This window comes from Neophocaena asiaeorientalis, unplaced genomic scaffold (genome assembly GCF_003031525.2).
Source record: "Neophocaena asiaeorientalis asiaeorientalis breed wild unplaced genomic scaffold, Neophocaena_asiaeorientalis_V1.1 scaffold43, whole genome shotgun sequence".
Taxonomy (NCBI): Eukaryota; Metazoa; Chordata; class Mammalia; order Artiodactyla; family Phocoenidae; genus Neophocaena; species Neophocaena asiaeorientalis.
The window spans coordinates 7,918,695-7,944,937 of record NW_020173674.1 but is presented as its reverse complement, the minus strand read 5'-3'; the positions used below and the strand labels follow the sequence as shown (position 1 = coordinate 7,944,937).

The 26,243-nt window shown below is 50.6% G+C and overlaps 2 protein-coding genes and 1 non-coding gene across 3 annotated transcripts in view; 2 read left to right on the top strand and 1 right to left on the bottom strand.

Moving 5' to 3' along the window:
- The first annotated feature begins 1,882 nt into the window (after nt 1-1,882).
- STIP1 (stress induced phosphoprotein 1) lies at nt 1,883-14,308 on the top strand. The gene is made up of 14 exons (XM_024749394.1): nt 1,883-1,992; nt 4,923-5,132; nt 5,636-5,777; nt 5,937-6,078; nt 6,754-6,922; nt 8,168-8,294; nt 8,387-8,489; nt 8,758-8,878; nt 9,842-9,938; nt 10,079-10,203; nt 12,680-12,716; nt 12,927-13,030; nt 13,209-13,381; nt 13,839-14,308. The coding sequence occupies exons 1-14, from the start codon at nt 1,984-1,986 to the stop codon at nt 13,909-13,911; spliced, it is 1,632 nt and encodes a 543-aa protein (XP_024605162.1). The 5' UTR covers nt 1,883-1,983; the 3' UTR covers nt 13,912-14,308.
- A 1,597-nt stretch (nt 14,309-15,905) lies between these two features.
- The window catches only part of FERMT3 (FERM domain containing kindlin 3), a 20,270-nt gene continuing 9,932 nt past the window's right edge, over nt 15,906-26,243 (top strand). Inside the window, exons 1-6 of the mRNA XM_024748822.1 lie at nt 15,906-16,048; nt 16,622-16,794; nt 19,553-19,786; nt 20,002-20,121; nt 20,218-20,386; nt 20,600-20,702. Of these exons, the coding sequence (XP_024604590.1) occupies nt 16,635-16,794; nt 19,553-19,786; nt 20,002-20,121; nt 20,218-20,386; nt 20,600-20,702 (786 nt within the window). The 5' untranslated portion in view covers nt 15,906-16,048; nt 16,622-16,634. The remainder of the gene's footprint in view (nt 16,049-16,621; nt 16,795-19,552; nt 19,787-20,001; nt 20,122-20,217; nt 20,387-20,599; nt 20,703-26,243) is intronic.
- LOC112402561 (U6 spliceosomal RNA) lies at nt 24,421-24,527 on the bottom strand. The gene has a single exon (XR_003003734.1). It is a non-coding gene; the product is annotated as a U6 spliceosomal RNA (small nuclear RNA).

Here is a 26,243-nt window from a genome sequence, read left to right as displayed (position 1 = left end):
GCTCACTGCATTTCCCCAGTGCCCAAAATTACCTAAAAAATATAGGGCATATTTGATGAATTAATGATTAGCTGTTGCATGCAAAACGCTGTACAACGCACCTGGAAGACAAGGAGCTAAAGGAAGAGACACAAGGCCCTTGTAGGCCCTACAAAATGTGGTACAGATACCAGTCTCTGGTTTAGTATGTGATTGGACACATGTGTAGACCATGATGCTGTGAAAGCAAGTAATAGGTGGGCAGAAATTAGTGAGTTCGTCGGGGGCAGGTCGTCAAGGAACCCTGACAGCTCATCTCAGCCTTAAAGACCTGAGGAGATGCTAACCTGTCAGAGTTGGTGGAAGGGCGATCCCAGCAGAGGAAACATCTTGCAGGCAGGCCCCAAGTGAAGGAGCCCACCTAGTTCAAGGAGCAGACAGGTCAGTGTGGCTGGAGACTGGTGCTGAAGGTGGAGGACAGGGAAAGAAGAGGTGGGAAAAGTAGGCCTGCCATGTTAGACAGGCCCTGATCCCCAATCTAAAAGCCTCCAAGAGTTTCGAGCAAAGGAAGGGGTTATCAGGCAAGCGGATCTACAGTGACCTTGGCTGCAGTGTCGAGAATAGGTCAGACAGCTGGGATGGAAAAGAACGCTGTGGAGACAACCTATTAGCATAGAGGGCAGTTAAACCCTGGGAAGGGACAGCATTACCCAGCGGGGGCGGGGGAGAGAGGTCACAGCAGGGCCCAAGACCCTCATCTAAGCTCCCTCCAGACCCGTCATGCGGCTGCTTTGCTCCGTGAACCAACCACATGCTGGTCCAGGACGAAAAATCATTTCTCTCTCACGCCCTAAATCCTTTCGCTTCTCTACGGGTACCTGCCCTGCCTCTGGCAGAAGAGCCGCGATTTAAGGACCGCCCAGGCCGCCGCCGCCCGCCAGGTGATCGGGCACCTCAATGAGGTCTGTTGTCTCCCTTACCCCTTTACCTCCGGATAACGGAAATAGCTCTCCTTCATTAAGTAATAAATAGTCTACTGCATAAATATGAACGATCCACGGCCCTGGATTACCAAACTCTCTTCCCGAAAGATGCATAGAGGTGGTGCCATTCCACGGAGAGTCCCCGCCAAGGTGAGATTCCAGGCCTGTCCTACCCAAGCCCCAGCGCCTTCACCACCACGCGGGATGTTGGAACACCCAAACCCAACAGCGGGATCCGGGAACGCGTCGGGGGGCCCTCCCGAGGCCGACCCAAACGGCCCCCCGCCCGGGACCCCCGAGCCCGACGCTCGGGCGAAGGACCAGGGCTCTCTGCCGCCGGGGAGGAGCGAATTGCCTCGGCCATACTACCCGCAGAGCGAGAAAGGAAGCGGCCAGCGACCCCAGCTACCCCGCCAATACCGCAGCCTGGCGAACCACCGCTGCGGACGGTGGAGGCGGCCTTGGACTCCCATAAACCACGGCTACAGTAAAACCCCACCCTGCTCTTTGAAGGGCATCAATTTAAACCTATCAGAGCAAAGTGTCTGCAACTCACCGCCCAATTGAAATTTTTTAAAATCTGAATGCGGTTCCGTCATGGAGTCCGTCAGCCCAATGGGAGAGGTGGAAATTTCCAGAAAGAACAGGACCAATGGGCGCGGCCAGCGCGGCCACGATTGGCGGACCAAGTGACCAATCACTGATCGCAGAGGTCTGCCCTTCCCTCCAATCATAGAGCTTGTGATGGGCGGAGCTTTTAGGGGAACGCCCAATCCCGAGATGCGGGGGCGGCAGGGTTCTCCATATTGTCCAATGAGAGAGAAGCAAAGATGATGGGCTAGACTTCAAGCCAATAGTAGAAAAGCTCAGAAAGACCCCTAGAGGAGCGCGACCAGTGAGCCAGAGAGGAAGGGGCGGGATTTGGGGGTCCCGGCAGCTTCTAGTAGGTTCCAGAAGGCGGCGCGTGCGGTTGGGAACGCGGAGCGGACGGAGTCTATTCAACTGGGTTCCGGGCCGGGCTATGGAGCAGGTGAAGGGGGAGGGGCGGGCTGAGGCCCGGGGCCGTTTGTGACCCGCCGAGGCCAGGCTGCGGGTGGAGGAGCGGGGCGGGAGCCCGATTGGGGCGGCCGGGGCGGCCGGGGTGGGGGCCGGGGCCGCCGGAGCAGCTGAGGCGGCGAGGGCGTGAGGGCCGCGGCGGGGAGCGAGGGTTGGCTGTGGGGAGCGCGGGTTCGGCTCAGCGCCTGTCGCCACCCGACTCCGCGAGATGGGCTGGAAGACGTATCAGTTCGGCATAAGTCCGGCTCGCGGCGGGAAGAGGAGCCGCGGCCGGACTCCGGAGGTCTCTCGGGACGTGGGTCCAGGCTGAGCAGGGGGACGGCGCCCTAGGCGCTGGGAGGGATGGAGGTGGGCGAGGGGCCTTGCGAAAGGCAGGAGGGGTCGGGTCAATCTCTGGGAGTTCGTCATCTGAAAGGGGGATCAGATTGCAGACGAAGAGACTACCCAGGACTTGGCACAGTTAACTTGGAGGAATTCGGGGAGCGGGGACGGGAATACACTGGAAGTAGCTGATGGACTTAGTAGCCAGAAGTAGGGAAAATCCTACTTCTCTGCATCTGAAAAGGCCGGGATGGAAGAGTGTTTAGTGAAGGTATGACGAGCAGCAGGCCGACTTCTTTTCATGATGCAGGAAAGGGGAGGGTGCAGCAAAAGTCCTTGGAATGAATTTCATCCCTACCAGTGTTTTTACTAACGTATGTGAGGCCCCTCCCCCTCCTCGTTTTTCTTTCTGTGTGCGTGCGATTCAAGAGTAACAGGACTGATACTTAACAAAACTTCGGTTTCAAATTGCAGAAGGAGGAATTAGTTGCTTAGAGAATTTAGAATATACAGATAAGCAGTAAGTTATTTAACTCCTCTCGGCATTGTTGGGGGGCCGAGTTTGAAGCTGCTGCTAGTTGCTCTCAGTGACTTAATTGTACCCTCTGTGGCCTGAGGGTTGTGAAAAGCCCAGAAAGGTTTTATTCAATTGGAAGCTGTTATTAGTCTGTAAAGATTGACTGGGGGGAGTGGGGGGACAGCTCGGGTGTTCAGGTGTGATCTACAAAGTCGAACCTTTTGCCTTAGTGTAGGTATTACTCTTTTAGCCAAACCTGGCGTCTCTTCGCTAAATTTTTAAAAATTAGAGTGGAAACGGAGAGTACGGAGAGTTTAATAAACATTTTGAGCTCTTGTGATAATTCAGTTGTATCTGGGATTCAGTAGGCTGTGGTATAGACAAGAGACAGAGGGCTGACGTGAGAAACACATTGCTGTGTTAAATTCAAGAAAAGCTCTCATCCCGCCGTTATCAAAAGAGGAAAAAAATTTTTCTTAATCGCAATTGCCCATTGTAGAAGTGTAGGTACAGGTAGACTGTGAGTGACTAAACTCAGGGACTGCACGTTTACCATGCCCGTTGTACAAATGGCCTGGCATTTTACTCCAGGTGTGTTAGAACCTACTGTCTTGCTCCCATTCAATATGTAGCTTTTTTTAAAATTATTATTCTGAGATCCGTGTTTCAGTTTTAGGAAATATTCCTAAAGTTGGACAAATTTGAGTGTCCAAAATTGTGTTTTTTTAACTAAGCACCTTTCAAATAAATCTTAGTGATAAACTTTTAAAATTTGACCCAATACAGACATACAACTGTATAACATGTCAGACAGAACAACTTACTGTATTATATGTACCACATGCTGATATTTTCTATTCCATTTGATGTTTTGAAGTGCTGGTTGTGTACGAACTTGATTTCCTGACCTACTGCAGGTAGGTGCCCAGTTTGGAAGATGTTCTGTAGGATAGGCAAGAACTTCACCTAGCTGTTCTCAGCTGTCTCATGGTATTGAGTTATTAAACTTTTTGCCTTCTGGCCAGCATCTTGGTAGTTTCTTTTCCTTTTTTCTCATAGAGCTTGTCTCTCTAAGATCTCTGGTTGGTGGAGGTTCCCAGTTGGTGTGCCTCAAGGTTCCAAAGTCATTTCTCATAACAGAACTCTTTCTTGCATCGGTACACTGGGTCATGGGCAGATGATAGGTACCAAGAAAGAATGACTTTGTGTTTTGAGGGACACAGCGTAGTCTCACCAAGTGTGTATGCATTGGAGGGATGACCCTCCCCTCTTGTAGGGCTTCCTGGTTAGGAGAAGCCCTTTAATGAGGATCCTGTTCTGATAGGGCCAGGGTCACTTTATTAAACGTTTTGATGCATTCCTGCTGTTTTCATTCCGGATATTTGAGAGGATAGTGGATGGAACCACAAATAGTGCTGCTTTATTCTTCTTCATCCTCGTAGTAGCATATTAATACTTAAGCATGACAAAAACTGTTTTTTCCTAGCTTTCCTTTACCTGTTAAGGAATAGACCAGTAATGTATCGTGTTGTGACATGTTACCACATCTGTAAGTGGAAGCAGATTGTTCTTTGGTCATAGGTGAGCGTCTTGGTGCTCCTGGAGCCGGCAGGTTGCTGAAGCATGTATCAGTGCACGCTCAGTCCACTTCCTTCTTGGTTACCTCTTCCTGTGAGGAGTAACTAGGCCTGTGTCCAGTTTATCATTCCAACCGTGGAAATCCACGGCAAATAAATTTGTTTTTCCACAAAAGGAACTCATGAGTATGTTCTAGAGTGGCTTCATCAGCTCAAAGTAGAGACTTTTGGAAGAGTGGCTGGAGTTCTCACTGATCCACAGGGGAGCCAGCAAAGAACAGTGTCAGGCCGCTTCTTCCTGGTTATTTTTTCCTTGCTGGTTCCCAAAGGTGTGGGAAATGTAAATTAATGAATCTATGATTTCTCTTTTCTGATCTATAAAGTAACCTGTTTATCAATAGCTGTGGAAAGGAATAAGTATCCCCTAAGAAATTGGGACTAAAGAGACCTTTTATGGAGAGAAACTATATTGGTTCCTTTTCTTCTCAGGTAAATGAGCTCAAAGAAAAGGGCAACAAGGCCCTGAGTGCTGGCAACATCGATGACGCGTTGCAGTGCTACTCGGAAGCCATTAAGTTAGACCCCCAGAACCACGTGCTCTACAGCAATCGTTCCGCAGCCTATGCCAAGAAAGGAGACTACCAGAAGGCTTACGAGGACGGCTGCAGAACCGTGGACCTGAAGCCTGACTGGGGCAAGGTAAGCTGTGTGCGCGCTGGGGCTCCTCAGGTGCCCAGAAACTCCTTTGGGGGCAGTTCTTAAATACCAGCCCTCCTGGCTTGCCTAGTTACCTATCCCAAGAGACTCATAGTTGATTATTCCCCTCCCCCCAGTATTCTTCCTACCTGTTTGAGATTGTTCCTCAGAGTGATGGCATGTTTCATCAGATCTGAGGTACCATCGGTTAAGACATGTCTTATTTTTTGTACTGCTAGGAAGGAAAACACTACCCAAAATTCTGACAACACTTAGGGTCGAAAGATGAACTGGGAGGGGGCAGGTGTGCACCTTAGATATTAGGCTGTGTTCTACAGGGTCGATGATATACCATTGCTGTATCCTGCTCCTCTTTCTATTTTTTCTTAGGCCTTCACGTGAATACCCACTTTGTTTCATGAAATGTAAAATAGATTTTTTTGAGTTCATCTTAGGAATTTACCGCTAGGTGTCTTTCATTTTGTATTTTTCTTTGCTGGTTTAAGGGCTATTCTCGAAAAGCAGCAGCTCTTGAGTTCTTAAACCGATTTGAAGAAGCCAAGCAAACCTATGAGGAGGGTTTAAAACATGAAGCAAACAATCCTCAACTCAAAGAAGGTTTACAGAATATGGAGGCCCGGTTGGCAGGTAGGCAGGCACCACGTATACTGCTCTTCTCCTTTTATTTACTATTATTTTTTGATTGGGATTAACTTGGAGGCTCCCCTATCCCCCAGTGTTGGTCTAGTAGGCTGTGTGGGCATAGTAACTGACTTCTAGTGACGTGCTTTCCTTTGTTTGAAACAGAGAGGAAATTCATGAACCCTTTCAACATGCCTAATCTATACCAGAAGTTGGAGAGTGATCCCAGGACAAAGATTCTGCTCGCTGACCCTACCTACCGGGAACTGATAGAGCAGCTGCGGAACAAGCCCTCCGACCTGGGCATGTAAGTCAAGGCAGCACCGTTTGTCTCTGGAAATGGACATGAACGTTGTGCTTTCTTCCTGGGATCCTGTGGCAGGTGGTTCCCTCGACCAGACTGCAGGGTTTCTCCCTTTGTTTTTTCTCCAAAGAGCAGTAGGAGTTTATTGCTTTGTTTACTGTTTATTTGTATTTTTAGAAAGGGTCAGGGGGAGTATATATCAGAGTAATCTGGAGTGTTTGTTCTAACCCTCCTCTGCCTCTTCACTGCTCTCCTGCTGTGCTGACCTAGCACCAACCCTATCGTTTCTTTACACGTAGGACCCCCTCTCTCTGTTGGTATATTGGAGTGGAAACGCAGGGTTGAAAGGATGTCAGATATAAAGAGGTCTCTCCAGACCTTGTACTGCTATCTGTGACTGTCTGAATCCCTCTGGCTCCTGAGATCAGACAAAGTGTATCTATAACTCATTTCTCTGTGTATCTGCTGGCCTCAAGAAATAAATTTGGTCTGTGTTACTTCATTTTATATGGATATTTGAAGGGTTGAGTATTCCCCATTTGTAACTTTTAGTACAGGATCTAGGAACCTTCTCATGGGTGAGAAGCTTTTATATACAGTAATCTAGGCTTTAGCAGTAAATGGGGTTTAAGATCAGTTGTGGAGAGGACTAAGTGCTGTATTTTTAACCAATACTAGGAAATTGCAAGATCCCCGGATCATGACTACTCTTAGCGTCCTCCTTGGGGTCGATCTAGGTGGTATGGATGAAGAAGAGGAAGTTGTGACACCTCCACCGCCGCCTCCTCCCAGAAAGGAGACAAAACCAGAGCCAATGGAAGAAGATCTTCCAGAGAATAAGAAGCAGGTGTCTTGCTCTTTTTTTTTTTTTTTTTTTAGCACTGTTTACTATCATGAATTTAGAATAAACAGCCAAGTCAATTAGAAATATGTGTGTCAGGTGGGACCATCTATAGGCTTTCCTTGGCTGTGATTGTTTTTTGAATGCTCAGTTTGTGCTAAAGTTACTGTTAATTAAAATGGTCACGGGACTTTCCTGGTGGTCCAGTGGGTAAGAGACTGTGCTCCCAGTGCAGGGGGCCTGGGTTCGATCCCTGGTGGGAACTAGATCCTGCAACTTAAGAGTTTGCATGCCACGACTAAGAATCCACGTGCCGCAACTAAGACCCAGTGCAGCTGAAATAGATAATAAATAAATATTTTTAAAATAAAATAGTATATTAAAAGGTCCACGTAACAAGCAGTTTCATAGGATTCGTGTATCTCAAAGTCTTGAGGCAGTGGAAGCTACTAGTCCATAGTCTCACAGCCGCTGTGGTTCTGGCAATGTGGAAGTCAGCCAGGGCCAGCCAGTAAAGTTGTGTGTGGTCCTTGTCCTTGTGGAGATGCAGAAGAATGCTGTCTGTCATTCCTTATGCTTCTGTTTCCTGGTTGGACGTGGTGTGTAGTTGAAAGTTGTCTGTGTTGCTAAGTGAACAACTTTCGGTCTTCCAGAGCAGGAGGCATGTGCCTGAACGATTTTATTTCCCCTCTTATAAATGGGAACAGCAGATTGTTGCCAAATTTAGTACCTTTAAATGGGTAAGCGTTGGTTGTTCGTGGTGCCTCAAAGCTGGAAAAAGGCCCTATAACGTGGGTGGTAGTGAGCTCTGCCGAAGACTCCTGCCACCAGGACAGCCCCTTCTGCTCCTCACGCTCTCTGCGGGTGTTGCCTGACAGCTAAGACCCTGAGACAGCATGCGACAGAAACCGAACTTGCTCAGCCTCTCAGAATTAAACCTAGCACAGAACTATGTTGTCCTCTCTGAAGTTCTTTCAAGCTGAAGGGATTTCCTCTCCCCTGAAGAAGCCCTCACTTGCTGAGAAAGATCCAGGAGAGTAGGTGGGATAGGGGGAGTTTCAGAGGAAGCAGAGATGAAAGTCTGTAATTTTTCATTCTAACAGCTGATACTTCACTGTGGGTGTGGAGAACCTGCTTCTGTAGCCTTGTTAGTTGTGTATGCTGCGTGGTGCCTGTGACGTCACAGGCCCTTGCTCTCTTTGCCGTCTGGTTAGATGTGCTCAGCACTGACTTCTCCCACACCTCATCTAGGCACTGAAAGAAAAAGAGTTGGGGAATGAAGCCTATAAGAAGAAAGACTTTGACACAGCCTTGAAACACTATGACAGAGCCAAGGACCTGGACCCCACCAACATGACTTACATAACCAACCAAGCAGGTGAGACCCAGGACACAGGTGCAGGAGTTGTTACGTGGTCCTGGGGATGAGGCATGGGCTGACTCTTCCTTTTTGACCCTTCTGCCTGGCAGCCGTGTACTTCGAAAAGGGCGACTATGGTAAATGCCGGGAGCTTTGTGAGAAGGCCATTGAAGTGGGGCGAGAAAACCGAGAAGACTACCGACAGATTGCCAAGTACGCTTGACCTGGGAATGCCTTGAGCGGTGTGGAGGGTTCCGTGTGTGCGTGGAGCGGGGGCTGCTGGCTGCACAACATACTGTGTTAGCCGTGGGCTGGAAAGGAGGCTGCAGGATCCTAGTCGGAAGGTGTTGGAAGGGCGTGGTGCCTGGGGCAGTGATGTGGGCCTTGTGTCTGGTTGGTTGCAGATGTTTTTTTCTCTGCAGGGGCTGACCTTGTCTGTGTTCTGCCCTTAGCAAATTCTTTTTTCTCTTGTCTTTGTCAGAGCTTACGCTCGAATTGGCAACTCCTATTTCAAAGAAGAAAAGTACAAGGATGCCATCCATTTCTACAACAAGTCTCTGGCAGAGCACCGAACCCCAGATGTGCTCAAGAAATGCCAACAGGTGGGTAGGGAATATGGGATGTTTTGCTATTTTTTGTTTTATTTGTTGTAGTCATTACTATTTAATGACAAATCTGTTGTCTTTGGTCATTGTATATGATGCTGCCCCTGTCACTTAATGATGACAACACGTAGGGAATAACTTTTTCTGCTGTGCCTTTTTTGTCGGCCAAGGTTTCCACCATAAATTCGTTGATGTTGAGGGTCCAGTGCTCTGACAGTGTTGTGGTTGTTACTGTAATTTAAGTTTTTTCTTACCTTATACAACCAAATTATGTAGGGGAGTGATTTTATTCACAGAAAGATTAGGCAGAAAATTGAACTGTCAATACGTACATCATTTTCATATAAGTCATATCTTTGTACCAAGTGTACATCAATACCGTTCATTCTGCTTCATAGTACCTACACCTTGATGATGAGGAATATAAAATTTTTTTTTGAATTGAGGTAAAGTTGGTTTACAACATTATACTTCAGTTGTACAACATAGCGATTCAAAATTTTTATAGATTATATTTTATTTAAAGATAATATAAAATATCGGTTCTTTTCTTTTTTCTTTTTTTTTTTTTTTTTTTTTTTTTTTTTTTTGCGGTATGCGGGCCTCTCACTGTTGTGGCCTCTCCCGTTGCGGAGCGCAGGCTCAGCGGCCATGGCTCACGGGCACAGCCGCTCCACGGCATGTGGGATCTTCCCGGACCGGGGCACAAACCCGTGTCCCCTGCATCGGCAGGCAGACAACCACTGCGCCACCAGGGAAGCCCCCTGGTTATATCCTTTATGCTGTACAATATATCTTTGTAGCTTACTTAAGCTATACATAGTTGGTAAGGAATATAAAATTATTAAACCAAAAGTTAAATCTTGCCACTCTGAAAATTGAAATTCTAATCAGACTTTTTATTAGCCCAATGTTTATGAGAGTTAAAATGACTATTCCAAGAATTAATAATTTTTTTAGGCAGAGAAAATCCTGAAAGAGCAAGAGCGGCTGGCCTACATAAACCCTGACCTGGCCTTGGAGGAAAAGAACAAAGGCAATGAATGTTTTCAGAAAGGTACCTACAGCTCAGATGATGGAACCTTTGAATAAGAGCAGTGTAGATGTTGCTTTCTGTGCCTTGGCTGACTGTGGGGTAGATGCGCTCTGGTGGTGTGCTTTATTTTATTTTTTTAAGTTTGTTTTTTCCATGTTCAGGGGACTATCCCCAGGCCATGAAGCATTATACAGAAGCCATCAAACGGAACCCAAAAGATGCCAAATTGTACAGCAATCGAGCTGCCTGCTACACCAAACTTCTGGAGTTCCAGCTGGCACTCAAGGTGAGGCTCTGGGAATGCGGAGCAGCTGTTAATGTAACCTGTGCGTAAGGAATGTGTTTTCCTCTTTCCATGTTTTCATCAGCATCAGCTTGATGTTCTTATTTTGATCATAGATTCAAGGTGGTGATTGATGTACATGTGAAATTTGTAAAAATACAGGGCCTGTGTCTACCCTGTCCTGGCCTGTGGATTTATTCGTGGTTGGGAGTATTGGGGAAAGTAGATCCTTTTCCCTCCCCTTTGTCCTTTCTTACATTTTTTGTTGTTTACCTTTTTAACATTTTAAGTGTATGGTGAGTGGCATCAAGTACATCCACATTGCTGTGCAGCCATCACCAACATCCATCTCCAGAACGTTTTCATCTTCCCAAATGGAAACTGCGTTTTCTAAACACTAACGCCCCAGCCCCCTCTCCCAGTCCCTGGCAACCACTGTTGTATTTTCTGTCTCTCTGAATTTGATCGCTCTAGGGACCTCCTGTAAGTGGAATCATACGGTATTGGACCTTTTGTGTCTAGCTTATGTCACTTAGCATAATGTCTTCAAGATTCACGTTGTAGCATGTGTCGCACTTCCTTTTTCATGGCTGAATAATACTCCGTTGTGTAGACTACCTTTTGTTCATCCATCCATGGACATTTGGTTGTATCCACCTTTTGGCTGTTCTGGACAATGCTGCTGTGAACATGGGTGTACAGATATCTGTTTGAGTCCCTGGTTTCAATTCTTTGAAGTATTTTATGCAACAGTGGAAGTACTATAGTTCTGTGTTTCATTTTTTTGGAGAACTGCCTTAACTTCCACAGCAGCTTTACCATTCTTTTCTTCCATACTCCAGTTAGATAGATCTGCTGTTGTCAGTAACATCAAGTATGGTCAGATATGATAATGTTCAACACTGAAGGAGTTACTCTCCATAGCTGTCTTGAACATGAGCTACCCTGTGCCTCTTGGTGATTTTTAAACTGTTCTCTGGGAGGTAAACCTGGACTATCTTGTGGGAACTAGACAAAATGTTATCTATCTAGACACACCAGTACCTGAGTCCATGATGGTTTTGTATGATGCCACTATCTTCTCAGTCCATCTGGCCTAGAGACATCACTGCTGCTGGTGGGACTGCACAGGGGGAATGTCAAAAGCAAGTTGGTTTGCAAAGCAAAGGATAACATTGTTAGTCACCTGAGAGGTGGAACACGACTTTGCCAATCTGCAAATGGGAGGCAAGAATGAGTCGAATTGCTTCCAGTCTTAGAGCTTCTTGATTGGGCCTCAGTGCACACACTACACTGCATAGCATTCTTTTCTCTGTAATTTTATGTTTTGAAGCTATTTCAGACAAAAAGACACAGAATACCTATGTTTTCCGCCTTTTCTTCAACCATAAGCATCGACGCTTTTGGCGAACCATTTGTGAACGGAGATGATGCACTTTGGCATGTGGCCTCTGAGTTCCTGAGCATGCATCTCCTGAAATGACTCCCTGTCCAGTCTCAGTATTACTCGCACCTAATAATAGCAGACTCAGGCTATAATGTCATCTGCTGTATGTTTATGTTCAGCTTTCCTTAGTTGTCTAAAAATAAAGTTTTAAAGTTGTCAATATCAAGGTCCATTCGTTGCATCTGGTGGTCATGTCCTCTAGTTTCTCAAACTAGAGGTTTCCCTACTTTTTCGGTTTGTGGGGGGCGGGGGGGGGGTTCCTTTTTTTTTTTTTAATCATAACATTAGCCTTTTGAAGAGTCCCAGCCCCCTTACATGAGATGGTCCATGATCTGGATTTGCTATCCCTTCTAGTTCTGCTTTCCTTACTTCCCTACTCTCCTTTTGCTGGGCCTGCTGTTAAATTACCAAGCTGCCAGGAACAACAGAAGCACTAGAGGGAGGAGGGATAAATTGGGAGATTGGGATTGACATATACACACTACTGTGTATAAAATAGATGAGTAATAAGGACCTACTGTGTAGCACAGCGAACTCCATTCAGTGCTCTGTAATGGCTTTGTGGGAAAAGAATCTAAAGAAGAGTGGATATGTGTATATATAATAACTGATTTACTTTGCTGTACACGTGTACAGCACCTGTAAATCAACTATACTCCAATAAAAATTTTTTAAAAGTAGAACAGGGCTTCCCTGGTGGCGCAGTGGTTGAGAGTCCGCCTGCCGATGCAGGGGACACGGGTTCGTGCCCCGGTCCGGGAGGATCCCACATGCCGTGGAGCGGCTGGGCCCGTGAGCCATGGCCGCTGAGCCTGCACGTCCGGAGCCTGTTCTCCGCAACGGGAGAGGCCACAACAGTGAGAGGCCCGTGTACCGCAAAAAAAAAAAAAGAGAAGCATTAGAACAAAAGCAGAGAATGTTCTGTAATGGCCCTGGGTGAACAGTTAGATTTGTAATTCCAAGTGATCAGTCTGCCCTAGGGTAGCTCCTCTAAAGGAATGAGCTTAATTCTTTCTTGCCTTTCCTCCTTAGGACTGTGAGGAATGCATCCAGCTAGAACCGACCTTCAGTAAGTGCCTTTCTGTGCTGTTTCTCTGTCCCCTGACTGGCCCCAGGGTTGAGAGAAGGAGAGAGCATATTCTTTGCCTGTGTGTCTTTCGGGTTTGTAACATTTAGGAGCTAGTCAGGCTGAGGAACAGTGGTGTTCAGATGAAGAGTTGAAAGAGCACCTTTCAGAAGTGTTTTAGGTGATGCCTCACCTCTCCCTTTCTGTCTGTAGTCAAGGGTTATACACGGAAAGCAGCTGCCTTGGAAGCGATGAAAGACTACACCAAAGCCATGGATGTCTACCAGAAGGCACTCGACCTGGACTCCAACTGTAAGGTGGGGCTGCTCTGGCCTTCAGTGAGCTCTCCCCTGCCTGCATGTGTCTGATTCTTCCCTCTCGCCTGCTTCTCTGTATGTCTGTCTTCCCCTCAGTGACCTCTGTTATCTTGGGCCTGCTGCAGCAGTGAGCCAGGTAGTGCTAACACCCTCCACTTTTGGCTTTGCCGGAATGCAGGAGGCCGCAGATGGTTACCAGCGCTGCGTGATGGCCCAGTACAACCGACATGACAGCCCCGAAGATGTGAAGCGGCGGGCCATGGCCGACCCTGAGGTGCAGCAGATAATGAGTGACCCAGCCATGCGGCTCATCCTGGAGCAGATGCAGAAGGACCCCCAGGCGCTCAGCGAGTGAGTCAAGTTGGGGGCAGATGGCCTTCGAGGGAAAAGGTGGACAAAAGCATTGAGAATGCACGACGTTGGCAGCAGTGTGATCTGAGTGGAATATTTATAGTGTAATTCTTACTTGCAAGGTTGGCAGTTGATAGTGAGCTGGAAGGATTTCATTTGTATACGTTAATGGCGATGGCTTAAGTGGTTAGTTGGAAAGACCGGTTTTTCTGGGAGAATGGTCTCAGCTTAAACCTGTGTCCTTGGACTCCTTTGCAGCAGGACTGGTCAGGTTCCGAACAGTGGCAGAGGAGGCCCGTGTGGGTCCCCCTGGGCAGTCTCTGCCAGGACTCCCTTACCGCCTCTTGTTTGTTGGTGGTGTCCAGGGGGATTTTTGTTGGTTGGGGCTTGCTCTGCGAGCAAGTAGGAATTTTTATAGGTTGCCTCGTTTCAAATAACTTTGCCTCTTGTTTGTCAGACACTTAAAGAATCCTGTGATAGCGCAGAAGATCCAGAAGTTGATGGATGTGGGTCTGATCGCAATTCGGTGATGACTTGCTCATCGTGCCCCTTCCCTTCGCCCTCACGTGGAAAGAGGAGCTGGGACCGCGGCAAGCAGCACGGAGCAGAAGGGAGAGAAGGGGAAACAAGTGAACAACTTATCTATATATTTATACAGACGTACGAGGAAGATTCGGAGACTTGTACTCGCATATTCGTGCAGCCGCTGCCTCTGGGCCCTCCCAGCACACGCATGGTCTCCTTCCCCTGCCCCCAGTCGCTGTCTCAGCTGCTCTCCCATAGTTGGTTATTTTTTATTTGGGGCAGTGGGCTTGTAAGGGGAGGGGAGGGTGTTCTTCCCAACCTCAGGTCCCAACTGTCTTCACGTTGTTAACTCCACGTCCTCTTCTCCAATAAAACAAGCCAGTCAGGCGTGGTTATACACTGCTATGTCCCTGAGTGATTTTTTTGCCAAAAAACTTTGAAGCAGATGTCCTGTAGGAGTCACAGCCTGGATTGGGAGATTTGAGTGCGAACTGAACACTGGGAACCAGGCCCGCACGCTCTCTTCCTTCCTGAAGGGTGGGGTGGGTGTGAGCTTGGCTGGGTTCCCTGGCCTAGCAAGGTGGCCACTAGGTGGTGCTGTCGCTCAGTGAACAACTGAAAGGGGACATGGAGGCTCCTGACCCAGAGTGGCTCCAGCTCCGGAGGGTCAGATGAACTTCCAGGTGATTCCCGTGCTGTCAGTTCTCCACCCTCAAATCGCAAAGCCAGAAACCAGTTAGATCCAGAGAACAGTGGGTCCCACTCAAGAATTGAAAACAATTTCTATTGCAAGAGACACTCTTCAGACCTCCTTTTTGGAAAGGTCAAATCTGTCAGCTGCTCTGTGTTGGTTGTATGTTAGTTTTAGTTCTTAACTCACTGATCTCAACTGACTTCAAAGTATGTTTTAATTACACTTTTCCACAGTTGAAACAAACTTTCTAAAAACCCTCTACTTGGACTGGGGTGGCTTCTGGGGCTGGACTAAAACTTCATTTGTTCCAGGAGTGCAGCTTTTGGGCTAGGAAGCTGCTGAGGCCACCAGCTGGCTGCGCTTCTGCTGCCTTGACTGCATAAGCTGGCCTTCCCCTGGGAATCCCCAGCAGGCCTCCCCCATCTGGGTGGCACAGTCCTCCACAGGGATTCTGCTGCACCTTCGGTGCTACTGTCTCTTCAGTCTCTGTTCCCTCCATCCCCAAATTGATTGTCTAGAAAGGCTGAATTTCTGCTGGGAGCCAATGACTATAAGACCTTGCTTTCCCAAAGCTTACATCCTGTTGCAGGTGATAGGAAGACGCTGGGCCCCCAGGGGCCCTCTGAGTCACATTTGCGTAGGGACATGACAGGAGTGAGTCTCATGGGTACTGGCCCCAGAGGGGAGTGATGCAGGTGGAGGGACAGTAGAGGTGGCAAGTCTGAAGTCTTGAAACCTGAAGGCATGGGGGAGGCAGGTAGTGAAACGTCAGGGGCCCGTTTCTGTTCAGCTGTTCCCCTGGGCAGTTCTAAGGTTGACAAGTTTGGAAAAGAGGCCCTTAACTGGGGACAGGAAAGACATAAAGTCGTTTCCCTCAGGGCCTTTAAGGATCTACTTTGTGGTGATAAAGGACATTCGGGGCTTGAGCTGACTTGACCTGCCAGGTCCCTAAATAACCCAGATCCAGCCCTTTGAACTCCACCGCTCTCCAGACTCTGCAGCTGAGTGATGCTTACAGCCCAAGGACCCCCACCTCACGACAGGTTGGAGATGAGCGATGGCTCCGGCAAGGGAACACAAATAGGTGGCTTCTCTCGTTTGCATCGAGCTTCCCTCCAAGTGACGGGACCCTTTGTGTGGTCTTGGGTCCACAAGCCCCACTTGCTTCCTGTGCTCACCGGGAGCACAGGCAGGGCGCCACTGGAACCCCTGCTGTGCCACCACCCACCGCGGTGCTGGCTGTTGCTTCCTGCCCCCAGGGCCAGCACGCCCTGGGGAGGGGCCAGGCCCGCCCTGCTCTGATAAGGCGCGCGAGGGCTGGCCTCTGAAGGAAGCTCCACGGAGAGAGAGAAGAAGGAAGCACACAGTGGTCTGCAGGTGTGCGGGCTGCAGCCAGGAGTGGCTGACGCTCCAACCCGCACCTCCAGCCCCAGCCCCTTGCAGGGAAGGTAAGCCGGCCGGTGGCTGAAGACCCAAGGACCCTTCTCTTCCTCGCCCTCCGGCAGCCCCTCTGCCCAGCATGCCTCTCTCCATGTGGCAGCCTGGACTTTCCACTGCCCTAGAGAGGCTTTGGCTGGTTTGGGATGATGGAGCTGACCTTTGGGCCTGACTGGAACTATTTTCTGACCTGGGCTCACAACCATTTCTAGGGTGGGCAGCTGCCAGTGTGGGCTTGGGCTGGGCCGTGGGCTGAGCAAGCTGACGGAGGTTGTGCTTAGCTCTGGCATCGAGATGGGTGATGTCGAGTGAGGCCCTTCTTGTTCTTACCGGGCCTCGTCTTCCCGTCTGCAAGAAGGGAGAGGGCTGGGCAACACAGACTCTGAAGGTCCCTTCAGCCCAATCATCTGTGACGGAGAGAGGGTCTGAGGTTCGCCTGCAACAACTCAGCTCCCAGCGTCTTGCTGCTGCCGTGGCATTGTGCCTTACGGGCTTGCTCTCTGGGCCCCCGCCTGTCCCGGGCACCACAGGCAGCCTACCAGGGCCCAGCTGCCCACCCTGCCTCCTTCCCACCCTCTCCCCAGAGTTGCCGCAGCCATGGCGGGGATGAAGACAGCCACCGGGGACTACATCGACTCGTCCTGGGAGCTGCGGGTGTTTGTAGGAGAGGAGGACCCCGAGGCCGAGTCGGTCACCCTCCGGGTCACAGGGGAGTCACACATCGGTGGGGTGCTCCTGAAGATTGTGGAGGAGATCAGTGAGTGCCCACCGCCCCCGTTGCCCATGGGGTCCCCTGGCACTTCCGGGCCAGCCCTGCTGCGTGGCCCTCGATAATGGAGTCACAGTGACTCAGGCACCAGCTTAATCATTTGGTTCCAAAAAAGACATTTCCCCAACTTAACTTCCCCTCCCTCCCACTGTCTTTCCTCCCTTCCTCCCGCTCCAACGGGTTCCACTAAGACCCCGAGGAGCAGACCTGGCCACGGTCCTCCGTTCACCCACTTCTGGGGCAGGAGAGGCCTTGCCTGCGCTGAGGCAGAGATCCCATTCTGGGGGTCGAGAGGAGCCCAGAGGGGGCTCCTGCTGACGTGGGGAGGGGCTCCCACACCCTCTCCCCTGGCGGAAGGAAGCCCTCAGCAGGCTGGTGACAGGCCCAGCCTGGGTGAGAAGGCCCTGCCCCCACAGGAAGTTACAGCACAGCCGCCTCTGGTATCAGCCCTGGAGGGGAGCAGGGCCGCTGACGCGGGGGCTTCTCATCGCCTTTCCCTGTTGGGGGTGCGGGCTGCCCCTTCCTGGGAGGGCGGCGGGTCCGCTCTGATAGCCAGAGCCGGAAGGCAGGCCCGCGATAGTGCCAGCCTGGGTCCTGGGTCCCCCGGGGGTGGGGGTGAGTGGGCGGCCCGGGAGGGAGGTCGGTGGCTTGTGGACAGCACAGGGCCGCAGGGCAGCCCGGCCACAGGGCTGAGGCGGTGAGGGAAGCCTCGAGAAGGCAGAGCCCAAGGAGGTTGTGAAAGCAGAAGTGGAGAGTAGAGGGTCCCTCAGGAGACCGGGTGTCAGACAGAGACTCAGGCAGGCTTGGCCGAACAGGGCGGAGAGGGTGAAGACCGGGTGCTCCGGGAGAAGAGCCGGTTGGCCCCGGGGCTTGGCCCACAGCAAAGCGTGAGGCCTGAACAAGGGGCCAGCCGGACCCACTCCTCCACCCTCCACCCGCTGCGGGGGCCCCCCGGGATCAAGTCCCTCCAGCTCCCGTCCCCAGCCCTGAGCGTACTCTTGTGCCCACCCCCCAGCCCCCACTCACTCCTTAGCACATCCGAGGTCGACTGATGGCCATGCTGGCTGGGCCAGCCCCTGATCTGGAGCGCAGCCGGGCAGGTGGGACCCACCCTTTAGCTGCCGACACAGGGCTGAGTGTTGGCTGCCGCACAGGGCAAGCCAACACAGGGGCTGCGCCTAGCCTGGGACAGTATGAATCCTGAGAGGGGGCCACAGCAGGGAGGAACAAGGCGACACGCTGGGGCGTGGGGGCGTGCAGTGCCGAACTGGAGCCTCTAGGCTGGGAAGGACTCCTGGAGTATGACAAGAAACGAGGCTGGGGTGAATGCCATAAGGCGTTTTGGACTCCATCCCGGAGGTGGAGGGCAGCTGTGCCGAAAGGTTTCCAGTGGGAGGCTGTCAGGCTAAGGCAGGCCCCTTGGGTCGGGTGAAGATGGACAGGAGGTGAGTTTGGGGGAGGGCTGGCATTGGTAAAATGTGGTGGCTAAAGTGAAAGGGAGGAAGCTCGGGCCTGGCAGGAGAGCCGTTGTCACCCAGCCCCCAGGGAGCTGCTGAGGGGAGGGGGCACCTCTGTCCAGTGTCAGGCAGAGCGCGGTGAAGTGGGGCCTTGAGGGCTGCGACTAGGAGTCACCGCATTTATAGTCCCAGAGCCGGGCACACGGGCTGGTGAAAAAAGGTGTCTGGAATGATCGAAGCCAGTGGACGTGCCCCTTAGCCAGTGGCTTGTGGGTTTCTGGCCTGGGGCTCACAGCAGGAAGATGAAGGCCTAGACTAGGTGAGACCCTGGGAAGAGGCCGAGGCTAAGGAGGGAGAAGAGGGTCCTCGGACTGAACCAACGGGCAAGCACGGGGGCAGGCCAGGAGAGGGGTCCAACGGGACAGAACAAGAGCAAAGGGTCAGGAGGAGACAGGGAGTGGGTGCCACAAAACCAAGAACAGAGTGAAGGCACAGAGGGCGACAGGGCAGGAGGAAGAGGGAGGAGGGTGGCGCAGAGGACGGGACCACTCCCCAGGAAGGGCTTTGACGCTAGTGGGCTCTGCTCTTCCACTGCGCTCACCTGGCACCAGTTCAGGCTCCTGAAGGGAAGATGGAGAGGAGAGCACGTGTCCTCCTTCACCAGCCGCATGACCTCGAAGTGCTCGCATTTCTATCCAAAGGCCCATGCGCCGTGTCGATGCGGCCGCACGCCTGTGTCACAGTCACCACGTGGCGGCAGGCACTGAGCAGTGTCCATTGCTGCTCGCATCTCAGGAACCAGAAAACTGAGGACCAGAGAGGTTCAGGTCTTGGCCAAGGTCACAGAGCTAGTAACCACTAGACATTCATGGAGTGCCTGCTGCTGCGTGCCCGGCACAACCCCAGGCCCTGCAGTTGCCTCTGGCTCCCGGGAATGCCAGAGAGAAGCCATGAAGCCAGGAACTGTGGGAGGACACAGGAGGTGCTGTACAGGGGAGCCCAATGCACCGGAGTGTGTGAGATGGGAGCACGAAGATTCTGGGTTGGGGGCTCCCCTGGGAAGTGACTCCCCTCAGTAGCAACTGAGCCCAGGGGACAAGCAGGGTTAGCCAGCAAAGAGCCGTTCTGCCATGACCTCAGTCCTAGCCCCCAAGCCAACCCCGCCTGGCCCTGCCCCTGGCCTGGGCAGGGGAGGGGCGGTCACCACCTCTGAATTCCAGGCTTGTGCTCAGCACTGGGGGCAGGGCCCTCCAAGGCTGACGTGGCCCCCCTTGCCTGTGGCCTCACAGAGCGGAAGCAGGACTGGTCAGACCATGCCATTTGGTGGGAACAGAAAAGACAATGGCTGCTGCAGACCCACTGGACCCTGGACAAATACGGGATCCTGGCGGACGCCCGCCTCTTCTTTGGGCCCCAGCACCGGCCTGTCATCCTGCGACTGCCCAATCGCCGTGCCCTGCGCCTCCGAGCCAGCTTCTCCCAGCCCCTCTTCCAGGCTGTGGCTGCCATCTGCCGGCTCCTCAGTGAGTCCCCGGCTGGTCCCCACTCTGCCCCCTGCGAGGGTCCTGCCAGGGGGCACGTTCCCTCCCTTTCCAGGCCCAGCTGTTGTCACCTCGACCTTGCTGAGCTGTTCCCCATCCGGCTCGTGGGGCTGTGCCCTGCCCCGAACTGCCCATGGGTGGGGCGGGAGGTCACAGGGCAGAACCCCAGCCCCCGCTGAGACCTCTGCTCCTCTCAGGTATCCGGCACCCTGAGGAGATGTCTCTGCTCCGGGCTCCTGAGAAGAAGGAGAAGAAGAAGAAGGAAAAGGAGCCGGAGGAGGAGGTGTATGACTTGACCAAGGTCATCCTGGCTGGGGGTGAGTGCAGGCGGGGCAGCCCAGGGGCAGCCACAAGGGCAGGCCCCAGAGGCCTGGGGTCGGCCCGGGCCTGGTTGACCGTGATCCGCACTCCAGGCGTGGCACCTGTGTCGTTCCGGGGGATGCCAGCCCACTTCTCAGACAGTGCCCAGACCGAGGCCTGCTACCACATGCTGAGCCGGCCCCTGGCACCGCCAGACCCCCTGCTGCTCCAGCGCCTGCCTCGGCCCAGCTCCCTCTTGGACAAGACCCAGCTCCACAGCAGGTGCCTCGCCTGCCGGGTCTTCACCTGCGCTTGTGCCTGAGCCCCTGCTCCCGGAGCCCACACCCTCCCCTGTGTCCTGCTCGTCCCAAACCCACGCCTGTCCCCAGGCCTTTCCTGCACGTGTGTGCTTGCCCCAGCCCCTGCCCAGCCCCCAGCCCGCCCCACTGCCCCCGGCTCAGCCCTGACCCAGCCTCTGCCTGCGCTGCGGCCCAGGTGGCTGGACTCGTCGCGGTGCCTCATGCAGCAGGGTATCAAGGCGGGGGACATGCTCTGGCTGCGCTTCAAGTACTACAGCTTCTTCGACCTGGATCCCAAGGTGGGCTGGGTCAGGGAGAAGGGGTGTCTGGATCAGTGGGACGCGGGGACCTTGCATCGGGGGTCTGGGCTCTAGGAACGTTAGACACTTGTAGGGGTCTGTCCATCTGTCCATTTGTCCATCCACACCCGTTTATTAACTCCATCGACATGGTGCTGGGCCCCGGTTGATGGCAAGACCTGTTTCTCAAGGACCATCAGGGAGATAATGACCACAACTCAGTGTAGACGGTTGTAGGTGCCCCTGGAAAGGCTGCTCAGGTGGGAGGCACCCACACCTGCACTCAGGGAAGGCTTCCTGGAGGCGGTGGCACTGGGACCTGCAGGGACTAGGGGCAGGTGAAAGACGAGGCTTTGCGGGCAGGCACCTGTGTGCCTCTCTCCCTCCCTGCCTGCCGTCCCCACCGGCAACCAACAGCCTCCATGAATCCATCCGGAAAACCTCCAGGTGCTCCCTCTACCTGTGGCCCCACTTCTCTGAACCGCCTTCACTGCAAAACTGCTAAGCGTCATTGTCTCTAGAACCCTGGGGTCCAGCGTCTTTGCTCCCCGCAAGCCTTTCCTGTGGGTGCCCCTCGACTCCCTCTCTCTCCTCAGCCAACTCTATCCCAGAGTCTTCTATCCTGGAGTCCCTGTCCTGCTGAGGTGACCGTGCCTTCCATGCTATCTGTCCCCTGCTCACTTCCCGTCCACTTCTTTTTTTTTTTGGCTGCGCCACGCGGCATACAAGATCAAACCTGCACCCGCTGCAGTGGAAGTCTTAACCACTGGATGGCCAGGGAAGTTTGCCATCCACTTCTTACTTGGCCACTTGGGATCCCCACGCGCACAAGGGTCTGCAGCCGCCCTGCCCAGGTTCCTCAGCCCTTCCTCCTGTCTCCACAGCCTCTGGGAGTTGCAGGCTCCAGGGCTCCATTCCCCAGCCTCCTTCTCTCTACCCTTTCTCCCAGGAAGATCCAGCCTCCTGGATTTAAGGGTCATCTCTGTGCTCTTTATAGATTTACCACCTCCAGCCCAGACCTCTCTCCCCTGAGCTCTAGACTCTCATGTCCAAATGGCTGTCTCTGCTCTGGCACCTAACAGGCATCTCAGCTTCTGCCTGAAACAGAACTCTTTTTTTTTTTGAAAGTAGCCTTCCACTAGGATAAGCCTACTTGTTTTGGACATAGTAACCTTTTAAAATTATTTATTTATTCATTTGTTTATTTATTTATTTGCTACATTGGGTCTTCGCTTTTGCCCGCAGGCTTTTCTCTAGTTGGGGCGAGCGGGGCTACTCTTCGCTGCGGTGTTCAGGCTTCTCATTGCGGTGGCTTCTCAAAGCACAGGTTCTAGGCACGCAGGCTTCAGTAGTTGCAGCACACAGGCTCAGTAGTTGCGGTGCATGGGCTCAGTAGTTGTGGCACGTGGGCTCAGTAGCTGTGGCACTTGGGCTCAGTAGTTGTGGCTTGACGGGCTCTAGAGCACAGGCTCAGTAGTTGTGGCGCACGGACTTAGTTGCTCGGCCGCATGTGGGATCTTCCTGGACCGGGGATCGAAGCCGTGTCCCCTGCATTGGCAGGTGGATTCTTAACCACTGCGCCACCAGGGAAGTCCTGAAACAGAACTCTTGATTCCAAGTCTGCCCAGCACATCCTCCCACCATGGACTCATGGCAAAATCCCCACACTTACACTATTCTGGGTCTTTCCCTTTCCCTCTCATCTCATCCCTCCTTGTGTCCTGTTGATCCTTCCTTGAACTAAACATCCCAAACCACCCATTCCTCTCCATCCCTTCGTCTGTGCAGCGTCAGGCTCTCTCGTGTGAGTTGCTGCAGCCCCTCCTAATGGGCCTCTCTCCTCCTTTGGCCTCCCCAACCTCCACGCAGTATCTGGAATGAACGTTTACAGGTGCATTAGGTCCTGTCAATCCTGCTTAAAAGGCTCCTGTGGGTGCCTGCGGCCCAGGACCGTGCTGATCTGGCCCTGGCGCTGCCCACTCCCTCCCACCCGCCCGGCCCCCCTTTCCTCTCCGTCCACATCCCCGTGCTCCTTCCTCTCCTCCAGGCTGTTGTGCCCTTTTCCCGCCTTCCCTGCCTTCTTTTGTTTGTTGGTTTTTATTGAAGTATAGTTGATGAACAATATGATCTAAGTTACAGGTATACCATATAGTGATTCACAATTTTTGAAGGTTATTCTCCATTTATAGTTGTCGTAGATTATTGGCTATGCTCCCTGCGTTGTACAATATTCCCTGCCTTCTTTTTATTTTTTAAATTTTTTAATTAATTTTTTTTTTTTTTTTGGCTGTGCTGCGCGGCTGGCAGGATCCCCCGCCAGGGATCAAACCTGGGTCCCTGGCAGTGAAAACACCGAGTCCTAAACCACTGGACCTCCAGGGAATTCCCATCCCTGCCTTCTTTTGGATTGAGTAGTTTTCATGATTCCATTTACCTCCTTTATAAGAGTGTATTATCTATACTGCTTTTTTTTCTCTTTTTAGCAGTTGCTTTAGGGGTTATAATTACCATCCAGTGAAACACCGCTTCACTACAGTGTAAGAACCTTACAGCGGGATCCCGTCTTCCCCTGCCAGCCTCTGCGCTCTTGTTATCACACACTCCCCTTCTACATACGTCAAAGCCCACGATACATTGTCATCCTGTTGCTGTCATTCTTATTTATTTATTTATTTATTTTGCCGCGCCGCACAGCTTGCAAGACCTTAGTTCCCTGACCAGGGATCGAACCCGTGCCCTTGGCAGTGAAAGCACGGAGTCCTAACCACGGGACTGCCAGGGAATCCCCTGTTGCTGCTATTATTATGATGAAGACTGTATTGAGAAATAAGTCATTACCATATAATTTGCCCGTTTAACATTTTCATCATCCCCAAAAGAAATCTCACGCCCATTATCAGTCACTCCTCACTTATCCCCCACCCCTCCTAGCCCCAGGCATCTACCAATTTCTGACTCTATAGATTTGCCTGTTCTGGACATTTCATGTATATGAAATCGTGCACCACGTGGCCTTTTGTGGCTGGCTTCTTTCACTGAGCGTAATGTTTTCAAGGTTCATCCACGTTGTAGCCTGTCTCAGTGTTTCATTCCTTTCTATTGTAAAATTATATTTCATTGTACATATATGCCACACTTTATTTATCCATTCATCAGTTAATAGACATTTGTTTTACCCCCACTGGCTGGTTGTTATGAACAATCCTGCCATGAATATTCATGTACAAGTTTTTGAGTGGACATATATTTTCATTTCTCTTGGGTGTATATCAATACCTAGGAGGAGAATTGTTGAGTCATCATCATGATTATTTTTACTGTAACCAGTCCATTATTTTTTTTAACATCTTTATTAGAGTATAATTGCTTTACAATTGTGTGTTAGTTTCTGCTGTATAACAAAGTGAATCAGTTATGCATATAAATATGTCCCCATATCTCTTCCCTCTTGCATCTCCCTCCCTCCCACCCTCCCTATCCCACCCCTCTAGGTGGTCACAAAGCACCGAGCTGACCTCCCTGTGCTATGCGGCTGCTTCCCACTAGCTATCTATTTCACGTTTGGTAGTGTATATATGTGCATGCCACTCTCTCACTTTGTCTCAGCTTACCCTTCCCCTTCCCCGTATCCTCAAGTCCATTCTCTAGTAGGTCTGCATCTTTATTGCCATCTTGCCCCTAGGTTCTTCATGACTTTTTTTTTTTTTAGATTCCATATAAAAATATGGAACGCTTCACGAATTTGCGTGTCATCCTTGTGCAGGGGCCATGCTAATCTTCTCTGTATCGTTCCAATTTTAGTATATGTGCTGCCAAAGCGAGTACAGTCCATTATTTTTTTATTACACTTTTAGTTTTGAGATAACTGTAGATTCACAGACAGTTGTAAGAACTAATACATGAGATCCCAGATACCTGGAGACGCGTTACCCAGTTTCCTCCAACGAGTATCACAACCAGGACCTTGACATGATACAGTCAAGACACAGAAAAGTTCCATCAGCCAATCGTCCTGCAAATGCATTTTTAAAATATGGAAAGCAGTCTTTTCTCTCTGCCTACACACTCACCATTCCCTGCCGGGTCTTCACCTTCCTGTGTATAGATCTGGATTTCCAGCTGGTACCATTATCTGTCTGCCTGAAGGACTTCCTTTAACATTTCTTGTCAAGCTGGTCTACTGGTGATGAATTCTTTCAGCTTTTGTATGTCTGTATAAGTCATTCTTTTGCCTTTGATTTTTTTTTTTTTTTTTTTTTTTTTTTTTGCGGTACGCGGACCTCTCACTGTTGTGGCCTCTCTCGTTGCGGGGCACAGGTTCCGGACGCGCAGGCCCAGCGGCCATGGCTCACGGGCCCAGCCGCTCCGCGGCATGTGGGATCCTCCCGGACCTGGGCACGAACCCGTGTCCCCTGCATCGGCAGACGGACTCCCAACCACTGCGCCACCAGGGAAGCCCTTGCCTTTGATTTTGAAAGATATTACTTGTTGTAGAGTTCTTGGCTGACATTTTTTTTTCCCTTAAAAATTCTGCCTCACAGTCTTGTGGCTTGTCTCTCTTTGTTTATCTGTATGAAACACACGTTTTTTCTGACTGCTTTTATGATTTTCTCTTTATCACTGGTTTTAAACAATCTGATGATCACGTGCCTTGGTTCACTTCAGGTTTCTCATGCTTGGGGTCCATTGAGCCTCCTCAATCTGAGTTTATAGTTTTCATCAACTTTGGAAAAATTTTGGCCTTTATTTTTTCAGGTATATTTCCTGCTCCCCCCTCTTTTATGGGATTCTGGTCACATGACTATTAGACTGCTTAAAATCATCCCACAGCTCACTGATGCTCTGTTCAGTGTTTTTTTTTCCCCAGTCTTATTTTTCCGTGTTTCATTTTGGATAGTTCTACCGCTCTATCCTCAAGTTTACTAATCTTTTCTTCTCCCGTGTCTAATATGTCATTAATACCCTGCCTAGAAGTTCAATTTTGACCTTTTTTAATATTTTCCATCTCTCCTTAACATGTTCATGCTTTTCTCTACCTTCTTGAACAAACAGGATATATTTAAAATAATTTTTTTTAGTGTTTCTGTCTACTAATTCTATTACCTGTGTCATTTCTGGATTTACTTTTATTAACTATTTATCTCCTAATTATGAATTGTATTTTTCTGCTTGTTCTCATGCCTGGAAATTTTTTTGTTTTTTGGAAAATTTTTATTTGATGCCAGACACTACAAATCTTATGTTCTTTGGTCTTTTTTTGTTTTTTTTTTTTTTTTTTTTTTTTGGTAGTGTTTTAAATATCTTTAAACCTTGTTTTGAAGTTAAGACACTTGGAAACAGTTTGCTCCTTCTAAGGTTTGCTTTGAACATGAACTAATCATTATAATTTATAATAATTAAATAATAATTAATTAGATCAGAAAAAAGCATCTTTTAATCTAGGGCTAATTTACCCCATTACTGTGGCAAGAGCCTTCTGAGTATTTTTTTTTTTTTTTTTTTTTTTTCCCCTGGGTTTTTTGTTGTTTGTTTCCTGCACAG